Source organism: Dromiciops gliroides, chromosome 2 (genome assembly GCF_019393635.1).
Source record: "Dromiciops gliroides isolate mDroGli1 chromosome 2, mDroGli1.pri, whole genome shotgun sequence".
Classification (NCBI taxonomy): domain Eukaryota; kingdom Metazoa; phylum Chordata; class Mammalia; order Microbiotheria; family Microbiotheriidae; genus Dromiciops; species Dromiciops gliroides.
The window spans coordinates 308502898-308521209 of record NC_057862.1 but is presented as its reverse complement, the minus strand read 5'-3'; the positions used below and the strand labels follow the sequence as shown (position 1 = coordinate 308521209).

The window sequence follows — 18312 nt, the reverse complement described above, 5'->3', positions numbered from 1 at the left end:
GTACTCAATAAATTCCAATGACTACCTATTACCTCCAGGATCAAATATAAAATCCCCTGGCATTCAAAGCCCTTCACAACCCGGCCCCCTCCTATCTTTACCAGCATTTTTATACCTTCCTCCCCTCCAGCTACTCTACTATGTAGCGACACTGGCCTCCTTACTGTTCTAAGGACAAGACTCTTCCTCTCTAGACTCTGGGCATTTTCGTTGTGTTTTCCTAATGCTCGAATACTTTCCCTCCTTATTTCTGCCTCCTGTCTCCCCGCTAAAATCCCATCTTCTATGAGAAGCCTTTCTTAATCCCCCTTAATGAGTGTCCTCCCTCTATTGGTATCTCCAACTTCTCCTGTATATTTCTGGTTTGCATGTAGTTTTTTGCGTGTTCACTAGATTGTGAGCTCCTTGAGGTCAGGCAGTATTTTTTTGACTTCCTTTGCATCCCCCTTGCTTAGATCAGTGCCTGGCACACATAGGAGCCTAATAAAGGCTTATTGACTGACATTTCATCTGACTCACAACCATCCTAATACTAAATATGAAAGTGTCAGAGGACCCGGATCAGGAGTCAGGAGTAACCTTGTGCAAGTCACCTCCTCTGGGGAAGACTCTCTTCGCTCTGACATTCTACAATCCGGTGAGGTAAGTGAGGCAAACATCATTACCTCCATCTGGCAGGTTGAGTAAACTATGGCCTATAGACGGGGAGGAACTTGCCTAAATTCCCCAAGGTTGCTTTGTGGCAGAGACTGAACTAGGCCCTGGGTGGGAGCTTACTCCAAGTTCAGTGCTGTTCTTGATAGACAATGGCAGCAAGGAGGAGAGGAATGTTTGCCCAAGCAGGCCAGAGAAAGGGGCATTGGAATAGCATCCTAGGCCTTGGGCTAGAAAGGATATTAAAAGCCACCTACTCCAACCAACTCCCCATTTTACAGATGAGGAAACTGAGACCCAAGGAAGTTTAAGTGCCCAAGGTCATACAAACAGTAAGCATTAGAGGTGGGAAGAAGAAAAGGAGGGGGTACTCACTTCTTACTGAGCTGGCGGGCGATGTCACAGCGCTTGAAACCCTCCAGGTGGTAGAGACGCCGGGCTAACCTCTTGGCTGCTTCGTTGACAGCCTGGCATCCATTGGCCAACGTGTCTGTACTTCCATGATCCAGCTGCTCTGAGCTGCCCAGGTCAGAATCAGAGTCTGATAATGCATCCTTCAAGCTTGGGTCACTGGGGTAGAAAGAAGAGCAATATCAGCATAGCCAGGTATACAGAGTGGTCTGAGAGGGGGTGAGAAGGGTTGGAGGTTGGGAACAAACCTTTAAAATAACATTTGTGGGGCAGAACAAGGAAGAGGAACTGAAAACTTCAGTGGGAGAGTAAGACCTGGGGTAGAATTGTCAAGACCACTAGCTATTTCTCCCTTCACCTATGGTGGAAGCTCATGGGATCAGAGGCCATTTTATAATGGATAGGGATCTTGTTCCAATCATTTAATTTTAAAGCTAAGGAAAATGAAGGTTAAAAAGAATGAAGTGGTTTATGTAAGGTCATATGGGGGCAAGGAATGGAGGTCAGATTCAAACCTAAGCCCTCTGCCTCTAAATACAGGGCCCTTTCTCTGAAGATCTTTGGGAGTCAAGTGGACATTCAACAGTTTGGACCTGGTTGAAGAGTGGGGGAAGGGGAGGGAGAAAAGTCATGTCTGGAGGCAAGGGTGTGGGCAAAATGACCTTGGGAGCACCTTGTTACTCAGAATACCCTATAGACCTTTGCCAACCTAGCAATTTTCATTTGTTCATTTGTTCATTCATTTATTTGTTTGTAAGGCAATGAGGGTCACACAGCTAGTAAGCTAGTAGGTCCTCCTGAATCCAGAGTTGGTACTTTATCCACTGTGCCACCTAGCTGCCCCCTAACCTAGCAACTTTTTTTTTTTTTTTGGTGAGGCAATTGGGGTTAAGTGACTTGCCCAGGGTCACACAGTTAGTAAGTGTCAAGTGTCTGAGGCCGGATTTGAACTCAGGTCCTCCCGAATTCAGGTCTGGTGCTTTATCCACTGTGCCACCTAGCGGCCCCCTAACCTAGCAACTTTTAATGAATGAAGGATTAAGGATTTGACGCTTCCATGAAAATGACTTGGAAGGGCCCTGAGAACCCTGCCTACAATGGTGGATTCTGCACATGGCTATTACTTTCCTCACTCAAAGATGGGGTCTTGGTTTCATCCTGCCCTATTCTCCTTCCCCACATCCCCGAGGATACCAAAGGACTTGAGTATCTGTGTCCCTGAAATTCAGCATACCTCCTAGGAGCAATAGATGCAATCCAAATCATTACCCCTCAGCAAGCCTGCAATGGTACAGTAAGTAATGGCTGCTGGCTTTTTTTTTTTTTTTTTGCAATGGGTACATTCAGAGAAACCATTTCTCATGTTAAGGCTAAAATTCTAGCTAGTCTGTCTAAAATATCTAATGAGTGGTTGCCAATAAATTATAAGCTTTAGCAAGAATTAGACTTTTAAGCATTTATTAAGGAGAATAAGAATTTGGTAAAGAGAGAAGGAAAGGCCTAGATTCATCTATCTATTAAAGGGAAAGTGCATTTCTAGCTCCGCTCTCCGCCAGAGTCCACAGGAAAGAGAGAGAGAGTCGGCACCAGGCTCCCCCTTCTTCCTTCCACAAGCAAACGTCACTTCCTGACGCCAAAGAAAAGACGCATGGTCTTACCCTCAAAGACCTTCACCTTATGACGGAGCTTTTCTACAGTAAGTCTCCAGTAGGTGGCATCATTCCAATCATTATACTCAGAATGGTCAAGATTGCTACCCACAGTCACAGAGCATATCAATGGGAAGTAACCCAAGAACTTTCTCTTGGGCCTTGATGGACTATGGCAAAAGAGGACTCATTTCACAGATCCTGAGTGCCCATTGGTGCCCAAGGATGGTCAGGTGGTGTGTGACCCCTTCTGCCTCACCTGACAGAATTGATAAGTTTGGTTGTGTCATCCTCCTCCTCCTCTTCCTCTTCTTCCGTGTCCTGGGTGGTGGCAGCATGGTAGCCATTGGGAACAACCTTCAGAGAGAGTCGGCTCAGGACATTTTCCGATCTGCTGCTGGTAATGGAGTGTCTCAGGGGACTCCCGAAGTCCCCATCTCCCAACCCTGCCTCGGCCCCATCTCGCCCGTCTATGGCCTCCTCCCCATCCCCATCCCTGTCCTCTGGCCGGACCTCAGTGGGCTCTGGGCTCTCCTTGACCCGCTGTTGAATGAGTGGGGTGAGGGGCACCTCCAAGCTGACACAGCTGTCAGTCTCATCAGTGAGGCTCAGCACGTCCAGTGAGTCCAGGCTACTGTAGTATGTCCCTTTCATCAGCTCCGACTCCACAATCTTCTCAAAGGTGGAGCTAAAACCATCCCGGATGTCCTTAAAGGGGAATGACTCTCCATCCTCCTGGCACTCACTGGCTTCTGGCTCCTCAAATAGCCTGTAAGACAAAAGGACAGAGATTAGACCCCTCCCGACCCTACTGAAGGAGAGGACCCCAGCCTTCACCACATTTTTGATTATGGCTGGTCCTCAAGTTCTTCTCTCTACTCTGTCTCCCTGATTTCTCTGCTACATTTGACACCACCAATCCCTCCTTTCTCAAAATTCTCCCTTAATTTTTGCAGAAGCCCAGGCCTTACCCCCACCCCCACCCCAGGGCAAAGAGGGTTAAGTGATTTGCCCAGGGCCACACAGCTAGTAAGTGTCAAGTGTCTGAGGACAGATTTGAACTCAAGTCCTCCTGAATCCAGGGCCAGTGCTTTATCCACTGTACCACCTAACTGCTCCCAGAAGCGCAGTTCTTTGTCAAAATGACTGTGGAATTCTTCATACACAGTTAGACTCAGCTGATAGGTTAGTTAGTTTTGGTGAATTGCTTTTTTAGTCTTTCCTTTTTGTCACAAGGCATGGTTCACTTGGGGAGAGGTGGGGGAGAACTTTCAGAAATGAAGGGGATGTAAAAACAAAAGATGCCAATGAATTTTTAAACATTCTGCCTTGATTCTTACAACACTGGCCCCCTCTGGTGTCTATCAAAACCTTGGAATCATCTGTTGACTCCTCTTTCCTTTTATATTTCGCTAGCAACTGTGTCCTGCCAATTTATCTGCCAAATATCTTTTTTTTTTAATGTATCTTTAATCCGACCCTTTTCCATTCCCACTGTCCAGACCTTCACCTCCTCATTCCTAGACTATTATAGCAGCTTCCTCCTTACCTCTATCTCTTCCCCTCCCCTCATTCCCATCCTGCACACCAATACCAGAATAATCTTCTTTAATTTCTTCTTATGAGATGTCACTCCCCTACTCTAGAACCTATAATAGCTCCCTCTTGCCTCCTACACTGTTTAAACTGTCATTCAAGGTTCTCTATAAAATGACACTTGTGTACTGATCTGACCTTATTTTCTATTATTCTCCTGCAGGTACCTTCTGTTAGTGGTGCAGAGGATAGGGCACCAGGAAGACCCAAATTGAAATCCAGCATCAGACACTTACTAGCTGTATGACCCTGGGCAAGTCACTTAGACTATGCCTCAGTTTCCTCATCTGTAAAATAGGGATAATAATAGCACCTATCTCCAGGGTTGTTATGAGGATCAAATAAAATACTAATTGTAAAGTGCCTAGCACAATGCCAGGCACATAGTTAGCTAGTAGTAAAACAGTTCTGCTCACCTTCCTACAAGCATTCACTCTCCTTTCCATACTTTCGTTTACCCCCTCCCCATCCCCTAGCTGATATGTGCTCCCTTCTCCTTTATTCATCTGAATCCTACGCACCTTTCAAGACCTAAATCAAGTTTTATCTCCTTCCTTGATCACAGAAGTCTAGACTAATCTAACCCCTCAATGAACCCCTGCAGCACTTTCAGCCTATCCCACAGTTAAGGAGCTAATTATTCTTCATTTCATGTGTGGATATATGTCATCTTCCCACCTAAACCATAAAATCCCTGATGGCAGTAATTATGTCTTCTCCAGTGTCACCTCAATGAAGCCCAGAGATGCAAAGATAAACAAAGACATGGTGCCTGCTATCTTGGAACTCACCACCTATTTGGGTGGCTACATCATATGCAAATAAGGGAGAGAAGATTGAGAGGCAAAAGCAACTCTGGCTAGTAGATAGAGAGGCAGGTAACCTTGGAGGCAAGAGGACCTGGGGTCAAGTTGTGTCTCAGACACAGGCTAGCTATGCGTCCATAGCAAGTCGTTGAATTTCTCAATTCTCCAGCAAAGTCTGTGACTAGACAAATTGCTGTTTTGCATTGGTGGAAGGAGTTTCCACACCAGGAATTCCCTGCACCAAATAAAATCACAGGGAAGGAACAAAAAAAGATAAATAACACCACTGTGCTTTTCAAGGTGGAAAGGAGAAAAGGTCAGCTCGTCAATATATTGTCAAAAGGGAGCAGCTAGGTGAAACAGTGGATAAAGCACTGGTCTTGGATTCAGGAGGACCTGAGTTCAAATCCAGCCTCAGGCACTTAACACTTACTAGCTGTGTGACCCTGGAAAAGTCACTTAACCCTTATTGTTCCACAAAAAAAAAATAAAACAAAAGAGAGAGAATATATTGTCAATGACAGAGAGGTAGGTGATGGACCCAGGGAGTGGAATGAGACCTATTTTTGAGGATATAACCAGTCAGACATTTGTTCTGTTCAACTATATACATATTTTTAACAAGAGTTTTATTTTTCCTTCTTTATTTTTGACAAGAGAGAAGGGGAAAGAAAACAAACTTTGTTAATTAAAAAAAAAGAATCATTAATAGTCAAGCCATGGGATCAATGCTATGGAAAGCACAGTCCAGAGCTCTCCCTCCATACCAAGACCCTTCCCTTGAAGGAGACAAATCCAAACCCATTCTGATGCCTGGCTCCCACTCCGCCCCCCCCCCCCACCGAAAAGCACCAGAGTAAGAAGCTCATCTCAGAGAAGGGAGAGCCCTGGAACCTCGCCATCCATTGCTTTCCTATCCCACTCTTCTCCCTCCTAGATGGGCCAATTCAAGGCTCAGTCAAAGACAGAGCCCAACAGGGACAAAGAGTTGCAGAAACACAAGGGGGAGATATGGAGAGAATCCGAGCCCAGGCAAGCTTGCCACAAAGCTATTTGCAGTATTCAGATGGATAATGGACCATGGTATTTACAAACAAATTCATATGTCTGGCTCAGAGCCCAGTCATATCCAGGGCCCAGCCCCACCCCCACCCCACTCCCTACTCCCCCAATGGAAAATACACCGTAGAATATGAATAATACAGTGAGATATAGGAAGACATATGAGTAAAGAAAGCAGAATCCAAGCAGTAGGCAAATTGATTATCTAGTTATATTAATAATGATGATAATGGTTTTTCTTTTGGTTCAAACCTGGGTTTTAAGGTGTAGGGATAGCTTGGTAAGGAATCTACACCCCCTCTGGTGCAGATGGCAACTTCTCTGTAACTTAACCCAGTTGCCAGGAGCTCTGAGACATTTGCCAAAGATCTCACAGCTAGTATGTGTCAGAGGTAGGACTTAAACCCAGTTTTTGCAGACACCAAGGCCAGCTCCTTATTCATTACATCACACTGCCTCTCAATCAGTAGCACCACCAAAATGTAAAGAATTTTTAAGAATTAAAAAGTAAACACCAGTGAGGGGAAGTATCTTGCTTGACTATGCATATTTGTTATAATAAATTTGTTTTTCTTTTCTCTTTTTCCCCCCAATGGGGTGGGAAGGAAAGAAAATAAATTTCTGTTCATTATTTTTAATAGGGGTGGGTGCTACCTATGTAGCATGTGGCATTACTTTCAAATAAGATCTGTATTATTACTTTTGAGTAATTATTTTATTTAGTTATGAGGCTTCCCACAGAGAAGGGATGGGGTGGATAATCAGTAGATGTCATATAAAAACAAAATATAAATAAATAAAATTATATCAATAAAACTTTAAACAAAAACAAATTCCCAGAAGATATTTTTGTTAGTCTTGTTGAAATTAACAAACACCTTTTTTTAAGGGATGGGGACTGGGCCTGTGATTTAACTGATATGAGGAAGGAACAGTCAGCGTCCTAGATCATGGTCACATAGGCAATATATGTCAGAGGTAGGATTTGAATCCAGGTATTTCTGGCCTCAAGGCAAGTTCTTTACTACAACACACTTCCACTCTTTTCTTTTTTTTTTTTTTTTTTTTTGCGGGGCAATGGGGGTTAAGTGACTTGCCCATGGTCACACAGCTAGTAAGTGTCAAGTGTCTGAGGCCGGATTTGAACTCAGGTCCTCCTGAATCCAGGGCCGGTGCTTAATCCACTGCACCACCTAGCTGTCCCCCATTCTTTTCTTAAAAAGCTATTAATGGGAGCAGCTCATTAATACAGGGAAGGCTCAGATCAGCCATGATGGAGGCACTCAGTGTGGGAGACACGCTTCTAGAAGAAGACACTCTTCATACCCCTAGCCTAGGAGTGAGAGCAGCCTCTTTCCGTTGGCTTCATAGCCAGAAATGGTTACATCTTGAAATCTACCTGACAGAGGAGCAAGCTCTCTCCTTCCAGTGACTTGCAAAGGTGAATGAAGGTCCTGTTCACCCACAACATGGACACCATTCACTAGGCTAGGTGGGGGAAGGGCAACCTTTCCCTTGTCCTTAGGCTTTCTAGCTTGGGAGTTTGGTCTGTTTTATTTGGCCTGTTCTGTTCTAGGTGTGTGGAATAGAGTCCCCAGATCCAGGAGCTCAAGCCATAGTTATCTTAGAGCCAGGATTCCAGGTCAAATGTTGCTGCCAGAGCAGCAGAGAGGCCCTGAGAAGACAGAGAAGCAAGAGTCAGAGCATGGGGGCAGCTAGGTGGCGCAGTGGATAGAGCACCGGTCCTGGATTCAGGAGGACCTGAGTTCAAATCCAGCCTCAGACACTTGACACTTACTAGCTGTGTGACCCTGGGCAAGTCACTTAACCCCAATTGCCTCACAAAAAAAAAAAAAATAATCAGAGCATGATCAGGACATAAGTCCAGGGGAGTCTTGCACCTGGAACTTGTGTATGACTATGCTATACTGGAACTGAGCTAATCTGTAACCCTAATTCCTCCTTCGCTCTCCAAAGACTGAGAAGGGTATAGAGGGGCAAGAATTCTGCTCCCAGGCATTAAGGGAGGATGTTTCTTCTTGTTGTTCCTTTGAAGTAAATATTCCTTTACAAAAGCTGTTAAATAGTTAAAGGGAACTGGGGTACTGTCGCCCCCAAATGGAGGGAACACAAACTGTGGTAGCTTGAGCTAATGTCGGATATGAAAGGATATCCTCCCAACCTCCTTAAGGGTATCAGAGAACTCTGGGCAAGGGGTGAAATGTAACATACCTAGACCTCAGAAAATGGGTGCCAGAGTAGCTACTGTGTACATAGCAAAGTTAGGAAAAGGGGAAGATTTGGGGGTAAAGATAATGGACTCAGTTTGGGGTATGTTGAGTGTAAGAAGTCTATGAGACATCCATTTTGAGATATCTAATGGACACTTGGAGGTTCAGGACTGGAGGTCAGGAGAGAGGTTAGGGCTGGATAAACAGATCTGAGAATCATTGCATAGAGATGATAGTTGAATCCATGGAGCAGATGAGATCACCAAGCAAAATCGTTTAGAAGAAGAGAATAAGGCTCAGAACACAGCCCTAGGGGATATCCACAGTTAGGAGGCATGAACTAGATAAAGATCCAGCAAAGTAGATTGAGAAAGAGCAGTCAGATAGGTAAGAAAAGAACCATCAGAGAGCTGTGGTGTCTCAAACCTAGAGAGAAAAAAATATTGAGGAAACTAGGGTTACCAACAGTGTTAAAGGCTGCAAAGAGGTGAAGAAGGCAAAGGATTGAGAAAGGGCCATTAGATGTGGGGATTAAGAGAGCCTTGGTAAAACAGTCCAAGAAACAAGGGATCATTGGTAGAAATGGAGAGAGCAGTTTCAGTTGAATGATAAGGTCACAAGTCAGACTACAGAGAATTAAGAAAAGAGTGAGAAGGGGGCAGCTAGGTGGCACAGTGGATAGAGCACTGGCCCTGGATTCAGGAGGACCTGAGTTCAAATCCAACTTCAGCCACTTAACACTTACTAGCTGTGTGACTCTGGGCAAGTCACTTAGCCCCAATTGCCTCACCAAAAAAAGAAAGAAAGAAAGAATGAAAAGAGTGAGAAGAGAGAAAGTGGAGATACCAATTGTAGACAGCCTACTCAAGGAGTTTATCAATAAAAGGAAGATATGATGACAATCAACAGAACTTCATCTCAAGGCAAACCTTACTTTTAGCCTCATTTTTTTGTCATGAAAAAATTAAATTATTTGAATCAATAAAAATCCAAAAATGTTCTCCCTCCCACCCCTCCTAATTGAGATAAAAAAGGCCGGGGGGAGAACCCTTTTACAAACATGTATAGTCGAGCAAACAAAAGTCCATAATGACCATGTCCAAAAGAAATACACATGTGTGTGTATATATGTGTATGTATATATACCCATGAGGCAACTAAGTGGTGCAGTGGGTAGAGCACTGGCCCTGAAGTTGGGAGAACCTGAGTTCAGATCTCATCTCAGACACTTACCAGGTGTGTGACCCTGGGCAAGTCACTTAACCCCAATCACCTTAAACATCTGAGGCCATCTCTAGTCGTACTGATGTATATTTTTCCACTGGATCCCAGATGGCTTTGGAGGAGAGTGAGGTTGGTGACTTTGCACAGCCCTCCCTCACTTAAATGCAATTCACTGCAAGTCATGATATCATCCTGATATCATGGCCCTCTTTGAGAATGAAGGACAGCTGAAGGGCAGCTAGGTGGCACAGAGGATAGAGCACCAGCCCTGGAGTCAGGAGGATCTGAGTTCAAATCCGGCCTCAGACACTTAACACTTACTAGCTGTGTGACCCTGGGCAAGTCACTTAACCCCAACTGCCTCACAAAAAAAAAGAATGAAGGACAAACAAATATATATATATATATATACATACATACATACACACACATATATACATGCAATTGTGAACATACCCACACTATATCTATATTTCTATATCTATATATGTATGAATATATTTCCTCCTGCTCCCCCTTTCCCCAGTGCACAAGCTCTCTCTGTTCTGAAATACTCCATACACAGTTTATTCCTGGCCAGTCCCCATTCCCAGTATCCAGAGACCTCTCTGTCTGTCTCCCTAAACCTGGGCTGGAAAAGTGAGTTATTGTGACCTTTTCTTGGATTTTCCCATCAGGATTCAGTCTGGTACATTTTCCAGACCTAATCAGAGTTTGGGGGGCAAGATTCACTTTTCATCTGCCTGCTACTCCACCATCTTGTGTAGCCTTATTTTTAAAGCTCAGCCCAATATCTGAATTCAATCCCACTTCTTAAACAGTCATATCAAGTCCCAGGAAGGGCTAAGGGGTGTGTGTGGCGGGGGTATCAGGGAAATAGATGTAGGTAGGAATACAAGTGGGAGGACTCTTAAGGGATGAAGAGAAAGAGAAGAACAACAAAAGCAGACCTATCACACCCCTAGACAATAACTCCATAACCCATTGGCTCTTGTATTAAATATTACAGCAAATAAAATATAAGACAAAACTATTTCTGTTACACTTCCCCATGTCTGCAAAGTTCAACCTTGCCTTCAATTAAATTCATTTCAACTAGCATTTATTAAGTATTTGCTATGTACCAAGTACCAGGTATGCAAAAAAGCAAGTATGAAATAGAACAGGGCAGCTAGGTAGCACAGTAGATAAAGTACCAGCCTTGGATTCAGGAGGACCTTTGTTCAAATCCAGACTCAGACACTTGACACTTACTAGCTGTGTGACCCTGGACAAGTCACTTAACCTTCATTGCCCTGCAAAACAAACAAAAAAACAAAAACAAAGAATGAAATAGAACAAAAAGTGCTCAGAGAACTTAGGTTCTACCATACCTGTGGCTCATTCCCCTAGGGGAGATGATGGCAGCAAGAGAAGTGTAGGCCCCACTGGGAGCCTCTCACTTCCAGCCCCTCCCAAGGCCTGCTTTTGGGCCTGAGTCCTCTCAATCACTTGATTCTTCCCCCAGTGGCTCTTAGGTGTCAGAGAATGGAACAACACTTTTTTTCCTGGCAATATGAAGCAACCATCTGGACCGAGGACCTTGTTCCTTTCTCCAGGTTCTCCTCATGGGAATCAAAGACATTTGTTGTACTTGAACTATTGACTTTATCATTTACAATCTATGTGTAGCTAGGTAAGTCACTTTCCACTTTCCCTCAATGGGCTTTCCTTAACCATAAAAAGAAAGGGTCAGACCAGATGACCTCTGAGGTTCCTGCCAACTCTAAATCTATGATCTTATGATCTCTTACCCTCAGATGGGACTAGGCCACTTGATAACTGAAAATGAGCTCTGAGGGTCCTTCCCACCATCCTTCAGGGCTTTCTGACCCGCTGGATACAGTCAATCCATCAATCAACAAGCATGAATTAAAAGATAATTGGTGCCAGGCACTGTGCTACAGAAAAAAAGCAGAAACAAGCAAACCAATAGTCCTGGCCCTCAAAGAGTTCACATTTTCTTGGGGGAGATACTAGAAGTTGGGGACTCAGAAAGCTCTTCTTGAGAATGTGTTTAGCAGAGTCTGGTGACTTTTCTTTGTTACAAGTAAACAAGGTAAAAACAAAACACATCACCAAACTCTTTTTTTCCTTATAGAAAAGGAATGAGGCTTTTAATTGGGGGCTGGTAGTGCAAATGGAAAAGGGAAAGTAGGATTGGATTATGAGATTGGATGTGGCAGCCCAGAGAAAGATTTCAGAAACTGAATCTACAGTTTGAAGACTGATCTAGTTATGCTGGTCCAGGAAAAAAGAGGCCTTCAAGATCAATGCATTTCCTAATCAACCAATTAATTGATCAAGCATTTATTGAGTGCTTCCTTGATAAGAGCCTGCCTTATTCAAGAGAAGGTGGCCAGCTCCCAGTTTGAATTTGGGGAGCCCCATAAATGTTCCAGGCCCAAAAGATTGTTTCCTACTACTCTGAGGTTACCTTGCCAGGGGCTAACGCCTCCAGAGGTCAGGTTTCAGTTGTACAAGTCACTAGGAGAGGAGAAAGTAGGTGATAGTAACCTTTAAAAAAAAAAGGGTCCTCTTTTTTTTTTAGTGAGGCAATTGGGGTTAATTGACTTGCCCAGGGTCACACAGCTAGTAAGTGTTAAGTGTCTGAGGCTGGACTTGAACTCAGGTACTCCTGACTCCAGGGCTGGTGCTCTATCCATTGCACTACCTAGCTGCTCCGATAATAACCTTTTCCTGACAGCAGGGTTAGGAGGGGGTGCTAACAGAGTCCTTGAAGAGGAGGGAAGGTAGGTGAGGCACAGACCAGCGAGATAGGAAGCAGCAAAGACAACTTCACCAGCTTCACAATCCTGCCAGCACTACCCACAGGCCCCCATCCCCACTCCCAGGGGGACCCCCGGATCTAGGACAAGAAGGAGAAAAAGGACAGAGAAGGGAAACATCCAGACGTGACCACCATCTGGGCAGCAGGAATGAAATTTCCATTTGCAACTTGGTCTGGAAAGGAAAGCTCAGTGTTATGCTGCTGTGTGCAAGCAGAATGTAAATAACATGCAGATATGCCCTTTTGACCATTGTCTTACACCTGGCTGTGGTGCCCTGGGGAAGGAGCCTGGTGCAGGCAGACTTTCCTCCCGCAGTTTCTGTGAGGCAGGAGCTTCCACACAGCACCCAACACCCACCCGCTTCAAACCTCCCCTCCCTCTTGACCTAAATTGTCCCTTGCTGGAGCTCCTTGTGCCGTCCTTGTTTGATAATAGGGATAACCGGGCCTTGTCCTCTGTGATTGGTCTGTTCCTACATGGTTAGTTACCACTGGGCTATTCTCTGTGGCCTTCATCATCTGTTCCTCAAAAGACAGATGTCATCTCCTGACCTTTTTCCACCCAAGGGCTTTTGGAGCCAACGGAGCAGTAAGGAGGATTCCCAGGGTCAGAAGTGGGGATCTGGTGACAGCCCCCTTCCTGATCCTCTCCTTCCTTCCTTCCTTCCTTCCTTCCTTCCTTCCTTCCTTCCTTCCTTCCTTCCCTCCTTTTCTCTGAAGTAGTGATTTCAATCCCCTCTCCCTCCCTCTCTCCAATGCCAATCTCTTAAGTCTCCTGCCCTGAAATTTCCCTGCCACCCCTATCACTGCCTGAAAGGGACAGAGACTAGGGAATTAATTACCCAGTCTGTCATTTAAAGGCAGAGAATTAGAATTAGTCTCCAAGTAACTATGGCTATTTTCAGACCCAGAGGGTCAGTGGAGGGGCCGATGTATTCAAATGGTACTTCTCTTGTCTTGGGTTCTACTCCCAAACCCTCAGTCTCTTAGTCATTCTTTTTTTCTTTGTTTTTTTGGTGAGGCAACTGGGGTTGTGACTTGCTCAGGGTCACACAGCTAATAAGTGTCAAGGGTCTGAGGCCAGATTTGAACTCAGGTCCTCCTGAATCCAGGGCCGGTGCTCTATCCACTGCGCCACCTAGCTGCCCCTCTTAGTCATTCTTTACCCAGAACTCATAAACATGTGATAATATTTGTCATTTACATGGCACTATCAGGTTTGCAAAGCACTTAACATGCAAGATTCTCATTTGAGCCTCACAAGCACAATAGGTGCTATTATCCCCATTTGACAGATGAGGAATGTTGAGACTCAGAGAAGTTAAGTGACTAGCCTATGGTCACACAGCTAGTAGGTATCAAAAGCAAGACCCAAACACAGATCTTCCTGATTCTGAGTGCATTGCTGTGTCTACTAGAACACCCTGTCTCTGTGCCCATATGCGCTTAGTGTCCAATCACATCCATTCACATGGGTTCATAACACATATACACCTAAAAGAACATACACTTATGTGCATGAGCATGCCTAGACACACACATGCCATGTAGACCCATCATTCATCAATATGTATCACCTCCTGATACTCTCTCTACAACCTCTCTGCTGTTTCTCCCATATATATGGTCTGGTTTTCTTGAACCTCTCTCCATTCCTGGCCCTGGCCCTGGTAGTGGTGTGTATGTGGGATAGAGACATCTATCTATACAAGAATCCCCTCAAACACTGGGCAGTCAGGAACAGGAGGAGGTCACTCCTACTACCCAAGAAGCCCCATTCACCACAGACCTGAGATCTTAATCAGTAAAAATAAGGTAGCAAAAGGAAAACAAATTATACCCATTGATAATGTTCAGTGGGCTCTGCCAATGAGAGTCTCTGAGATGTCACTGTACAAGGGATGAGGACTGCCACCTGTCTCTCTACTTCACATTTGAGGAAAAGAGGAAAGGGGTTAGAATTATATGAAGAAAATTACCCAAGTAGACCTTCCTGACAGTGGAAACTCAGCATGGACTGACCAAGGCGACTTGAAGAACATTCTTTTTTTTTTTTTTTTTAAGTGAGGCAATTGGGGTTAAGTGACTTGCCCAGGGTCACACAGCTAGTAAGTGTTAAGTGTCTGAGGCCAGATTTGAACTCAGGTCATCCTGAATCCAGGACTGATGCTTTATCCACTGGGCCACCTAGCTACCCCCAGTCTCACCTTTTATGAAAAATCCCATGAACTTTCCAACTGAACACTGAGACTTCCCTACATGAAGCAGCCCTAACCCAAAAGAGAAAAGCAACTAGGGTCACTTCCAACCACCCATCTATCTGCTTCAGAAAAGAAATTTAACAAAAATCCTTAGGACTTTGCCTGGATATGGCATCTAAAACAGTAAGTTAAGGGGCTAGTTTGGGAGTTAAGTAGGAAGGGGAGGAGGGAGGAGCCAGGGAGGGCAGTTAACTCTTACACACAGTGGTCAAATGTAGTATTGTGATAGAAAGAGCACCAGACTAAAAGTCAGGAGATCTGAGTTCTAAACCAGACCCTGCCATTCACTGAGAGTACCAGTTTTCCCATCTGAAAAAGGGGATAATAGCCCTTCTTTCTACCTCAAGGGTTATTGTGAAGCTTAAATGATATACTTGTAACTCAGGTTTCCAGACAAGCTTGGGGAATTTTGTGTGCTGCTGTTTATGTGACTTGACTCCCAATTGGTGGGGAGAATGCAGACACAACACCACAGACCTGCATGAAGAGAGACGTTGGCTCCACAACTTTTGAGACACATTCTTCAAGAGAGATAGACATGGTTCCAGATTTTCTTTCCTCTAGGAAGGAAGTGAGGGAAGGACTTTGGAAGCAGAAAACTCATAGGGGGAAGCCAGCTCTTCAGCATGTCCCTGATTTCCAGATTGCCTCCCTAGAGACTTTGGAGAGATACTTTCCCCTTGGATATCATCAGGATCTCTTTCTCCTGGTTCAAGCTTATTCCCATCAAAAGAATTCATCCATTCATTCTCATGTATTTTCTGGTATATTTTAATCTGTAGAACTTCTCCAATTTCTGTTTGCTGGATTGTTTAAATATATAGGTTTACTTAATATTCACCATTTGTGAGAATCTTTTGTGTAACCAGCCTTTGGTGAGAAGGGGTGAAACTGTCAGGCATAAACTTAATGGGGGCCCTCCCCTCCCCCTTTAGGGGATAACAACGAGGGAAAGGAATATAACAATAGCAATGTAGTTAAAAGTACTAGAGGGGGCAGCTAGGTGGCACAGTGGATAGAGCACCAGCCCTGGAGTCAGGAGTACCTGAGTTCAAATCTGGCCTCAGACACTTAACACTTACTAGCTGTGTGACCCTGGGCAAGTCACTTAACCCCAATTGCCTCACTAAAAAAAAAAAAGTACTAGATATATTCTCATTATTAAATAACTGTCTAGTCAATTTCCACAAGTCCTTTCCCTAGGTCAGCCCCAGATGTCTAGACTTTTATTCTATCCCTGCATTATAAGGGCCTCTCTTAGGAGGCGTGCACTTCACCAGCCTCAGCCACCCAGGACATTTTAGGATGCTTGAGATTCCTGCTACAAATGAAAAGCAAACCTGCCTGCACTTCTCCCCAGAGATTTGGTTGAAGGAAATCAGATCTTTCCACCAAATTGAGAAAATTACTATAGCATTGGCTGCCACTTCCAGTGGCAAAAGCCACTCCTTTCAGCATCCTGATACCTTTCCCTGTCCTTTCTGCTTTTTCTTCTAGACTCATTATCTTTTCCCTTAAACTCCTACCTTCCTGTTCCTATAGAGGGCAACACCATCCTCCCAGTCCTTCATTTTCACAAGTGAGGAGTCATCCTGGACTTCTCATTATCTCTCACATATCCCCCATATCGAAGCTGTCGCCAGTGCCTGTCAATTTCACCTTTGCAATGTGAAAATATTATTAATATTACAGAGGACCCTTTTATTATATCTCTAAAAGATTTTGAATTTCCTTAGACATGTTTTTGAGAACTCTCATCATTTGATTTGGCTATTGGCAAAGTTATTTAAAGTTGTGTTAAGATCAGTTTTGTAGGAAACTCTCCAGTTGAGACTTTCTAGCTGATCATCAGTATCTGAAATACCTGAAAGACTTTTTTTACAACCACACCTCAGACCATGCCTAGGATCCAGAGGCAGAATCCAGAGCTATACCCAGAGGACATCCCATGAATTATCTGAGAAGATATTTCTAAAGACTTGAATGGATATTTTTCTGTTTTCTTTTTCCCATTGTATACACTATTTGCAATGTCCACCTACTAAAGGGGAGTGCTCCCTTTTGTTTTTGTCAATGTGTCGCTCAATTTTTTTTATTCCCTTTACATTGTTAGTTATAAGTATATGTAATGTTATCGCTTCATTTAAGGAAGCTCTGTTTCTTAATGAAGCACAGAGGGGAGTGTGAGAATATTATTAATATTACAGAGGCCCCCTGCTGTGTGAGCATGTGACAACTCTCAACCAATCAGCTTGAAGTAGTGTGTAAGGCAGTTGGTTTTGGTCAGTTGGTTTTGGGAGTTGGTGGTTGGAACCTTGTGGGGTTGGCAGTGGAACCAGGAGTGGTTGAGGTAGTTAGGGTTTTCCTATTCTTGTTCTCTCTTTGTTAACCTCTAATATATTTTAATAAATGTTTAATACCTAAACTGTTAAACTGTTGTCCTAGTTAGCTTTCCCCAAAAGGGGACAGGTAAGGTGACCACAAACATTTAGTTTTACCCATCACAGCAACATCTCTCAAATATGCCCTGCCTTCTGACATTGCTACCACATAGTATAAATCTCAATCACCTCATGTTTGAACTATTCCAATAGTCTGCTGCACTCCAATCCATCCTCTCAGATACTAAATGGATTTTCCTAAAGCACAGGTCTGACCATGCCACCCCCTCTACTCAATAAACTCCATTGCCTCTGGGATCAAATACAAAATGTTCTGTTTAGCATCAAAACCTTTCATAGTCTATTCCTTTTCTAACTTCCCAGTCTTCTTACACCTTACTCCCCCACACTTACACTTTGATCCAATGACACTGGCCTTCTGGCCTGCCCCACCCCCCCCCCAAAAAAAAAACCTCCATCTCTCAGCTCCAGGAACTTTTTCTGTCTGCCCCCCATACTTGGAATGTTCTTCCTCCTCTGCTCCAAGTAATGACTTTTCTGGCTTCCTTTAAGTCTCAATTAAAATCTCACCTTCAGGGGGCAGCTAGGTGGCACAGTGGATAAAGCATGAGCCCTGGATTGAGGAGGACCTGAGTTCAAATCAGGTCTCAGACACTTGACATTTACTAGCTATGTGACCCTGGGCAAGTCACTTAACTCTCATTGCCCTATCCCTCCAAAAAAATCTCACCTTCTAGAGAAAACTTTCCCTAACCTGACTTAATCCTAGTGCTTTCCCTTTGTTAATTATTTCCTATTTATTCTGTATATAGCCTGCCTTATTTGTTTGCATGTTGTCTCCCCCACTAGATTGTAAACTCCTTGAGGGCAAGGTCTGTCTTTTGCCCTTTTTGTATCTCCATCACTGAATGCAGTGCCTGGCACATAGCAGATGTTTAATAAATGTTTAGTGATTGATTGATTGAAATCTAGATCCTTCTATGAATCTAGGTGAAGATTCAAATGTGATACGACCCTGGAGAAACTGAGACTACATAATTCTTAGGAAATGGGAAGAGGGAGTGGAACCCAGATATCAATCCCAGCCTGAGAAAGAATAGAATTCTGAGGAAGGGATCTTACAGTGATTAATTGGAAAGTAGAAGGAACCTTAGAAGCTACCTAGTTTAACCCTGTAATTTGACAA

General features: G+C 44.0%; 1 protein-coding gene across 2 annotated transcripts in view; it reads right to left on the bottom strand.

Annotated features, from left to right (window-relative positions):
* PSD2 (pleckstrin and Sec7 domain containing 2) overlaps positions 1–18312 on the bottom strand; it is a 75943-nt gene that overhangs the window by 33911 nt on the left and 23720 nt on the right. For both annotated transcript variants that reach the window (XM_043985934.1, XM_043985935.1), the window contains 2 exons: positions 2974–3483; positions 1030–1224 (listed from right to left, as the gene is read on the bottom strand). In XM_043985934.1, the coding sequence (XP_043841869.1) occupies positions 1030–1224; positions 2974–3483 (705 nt within the window). The remainder of the gene's footprint in view (positions 1–1029; positions 1225–2973; positions 3484–18312) is intronic.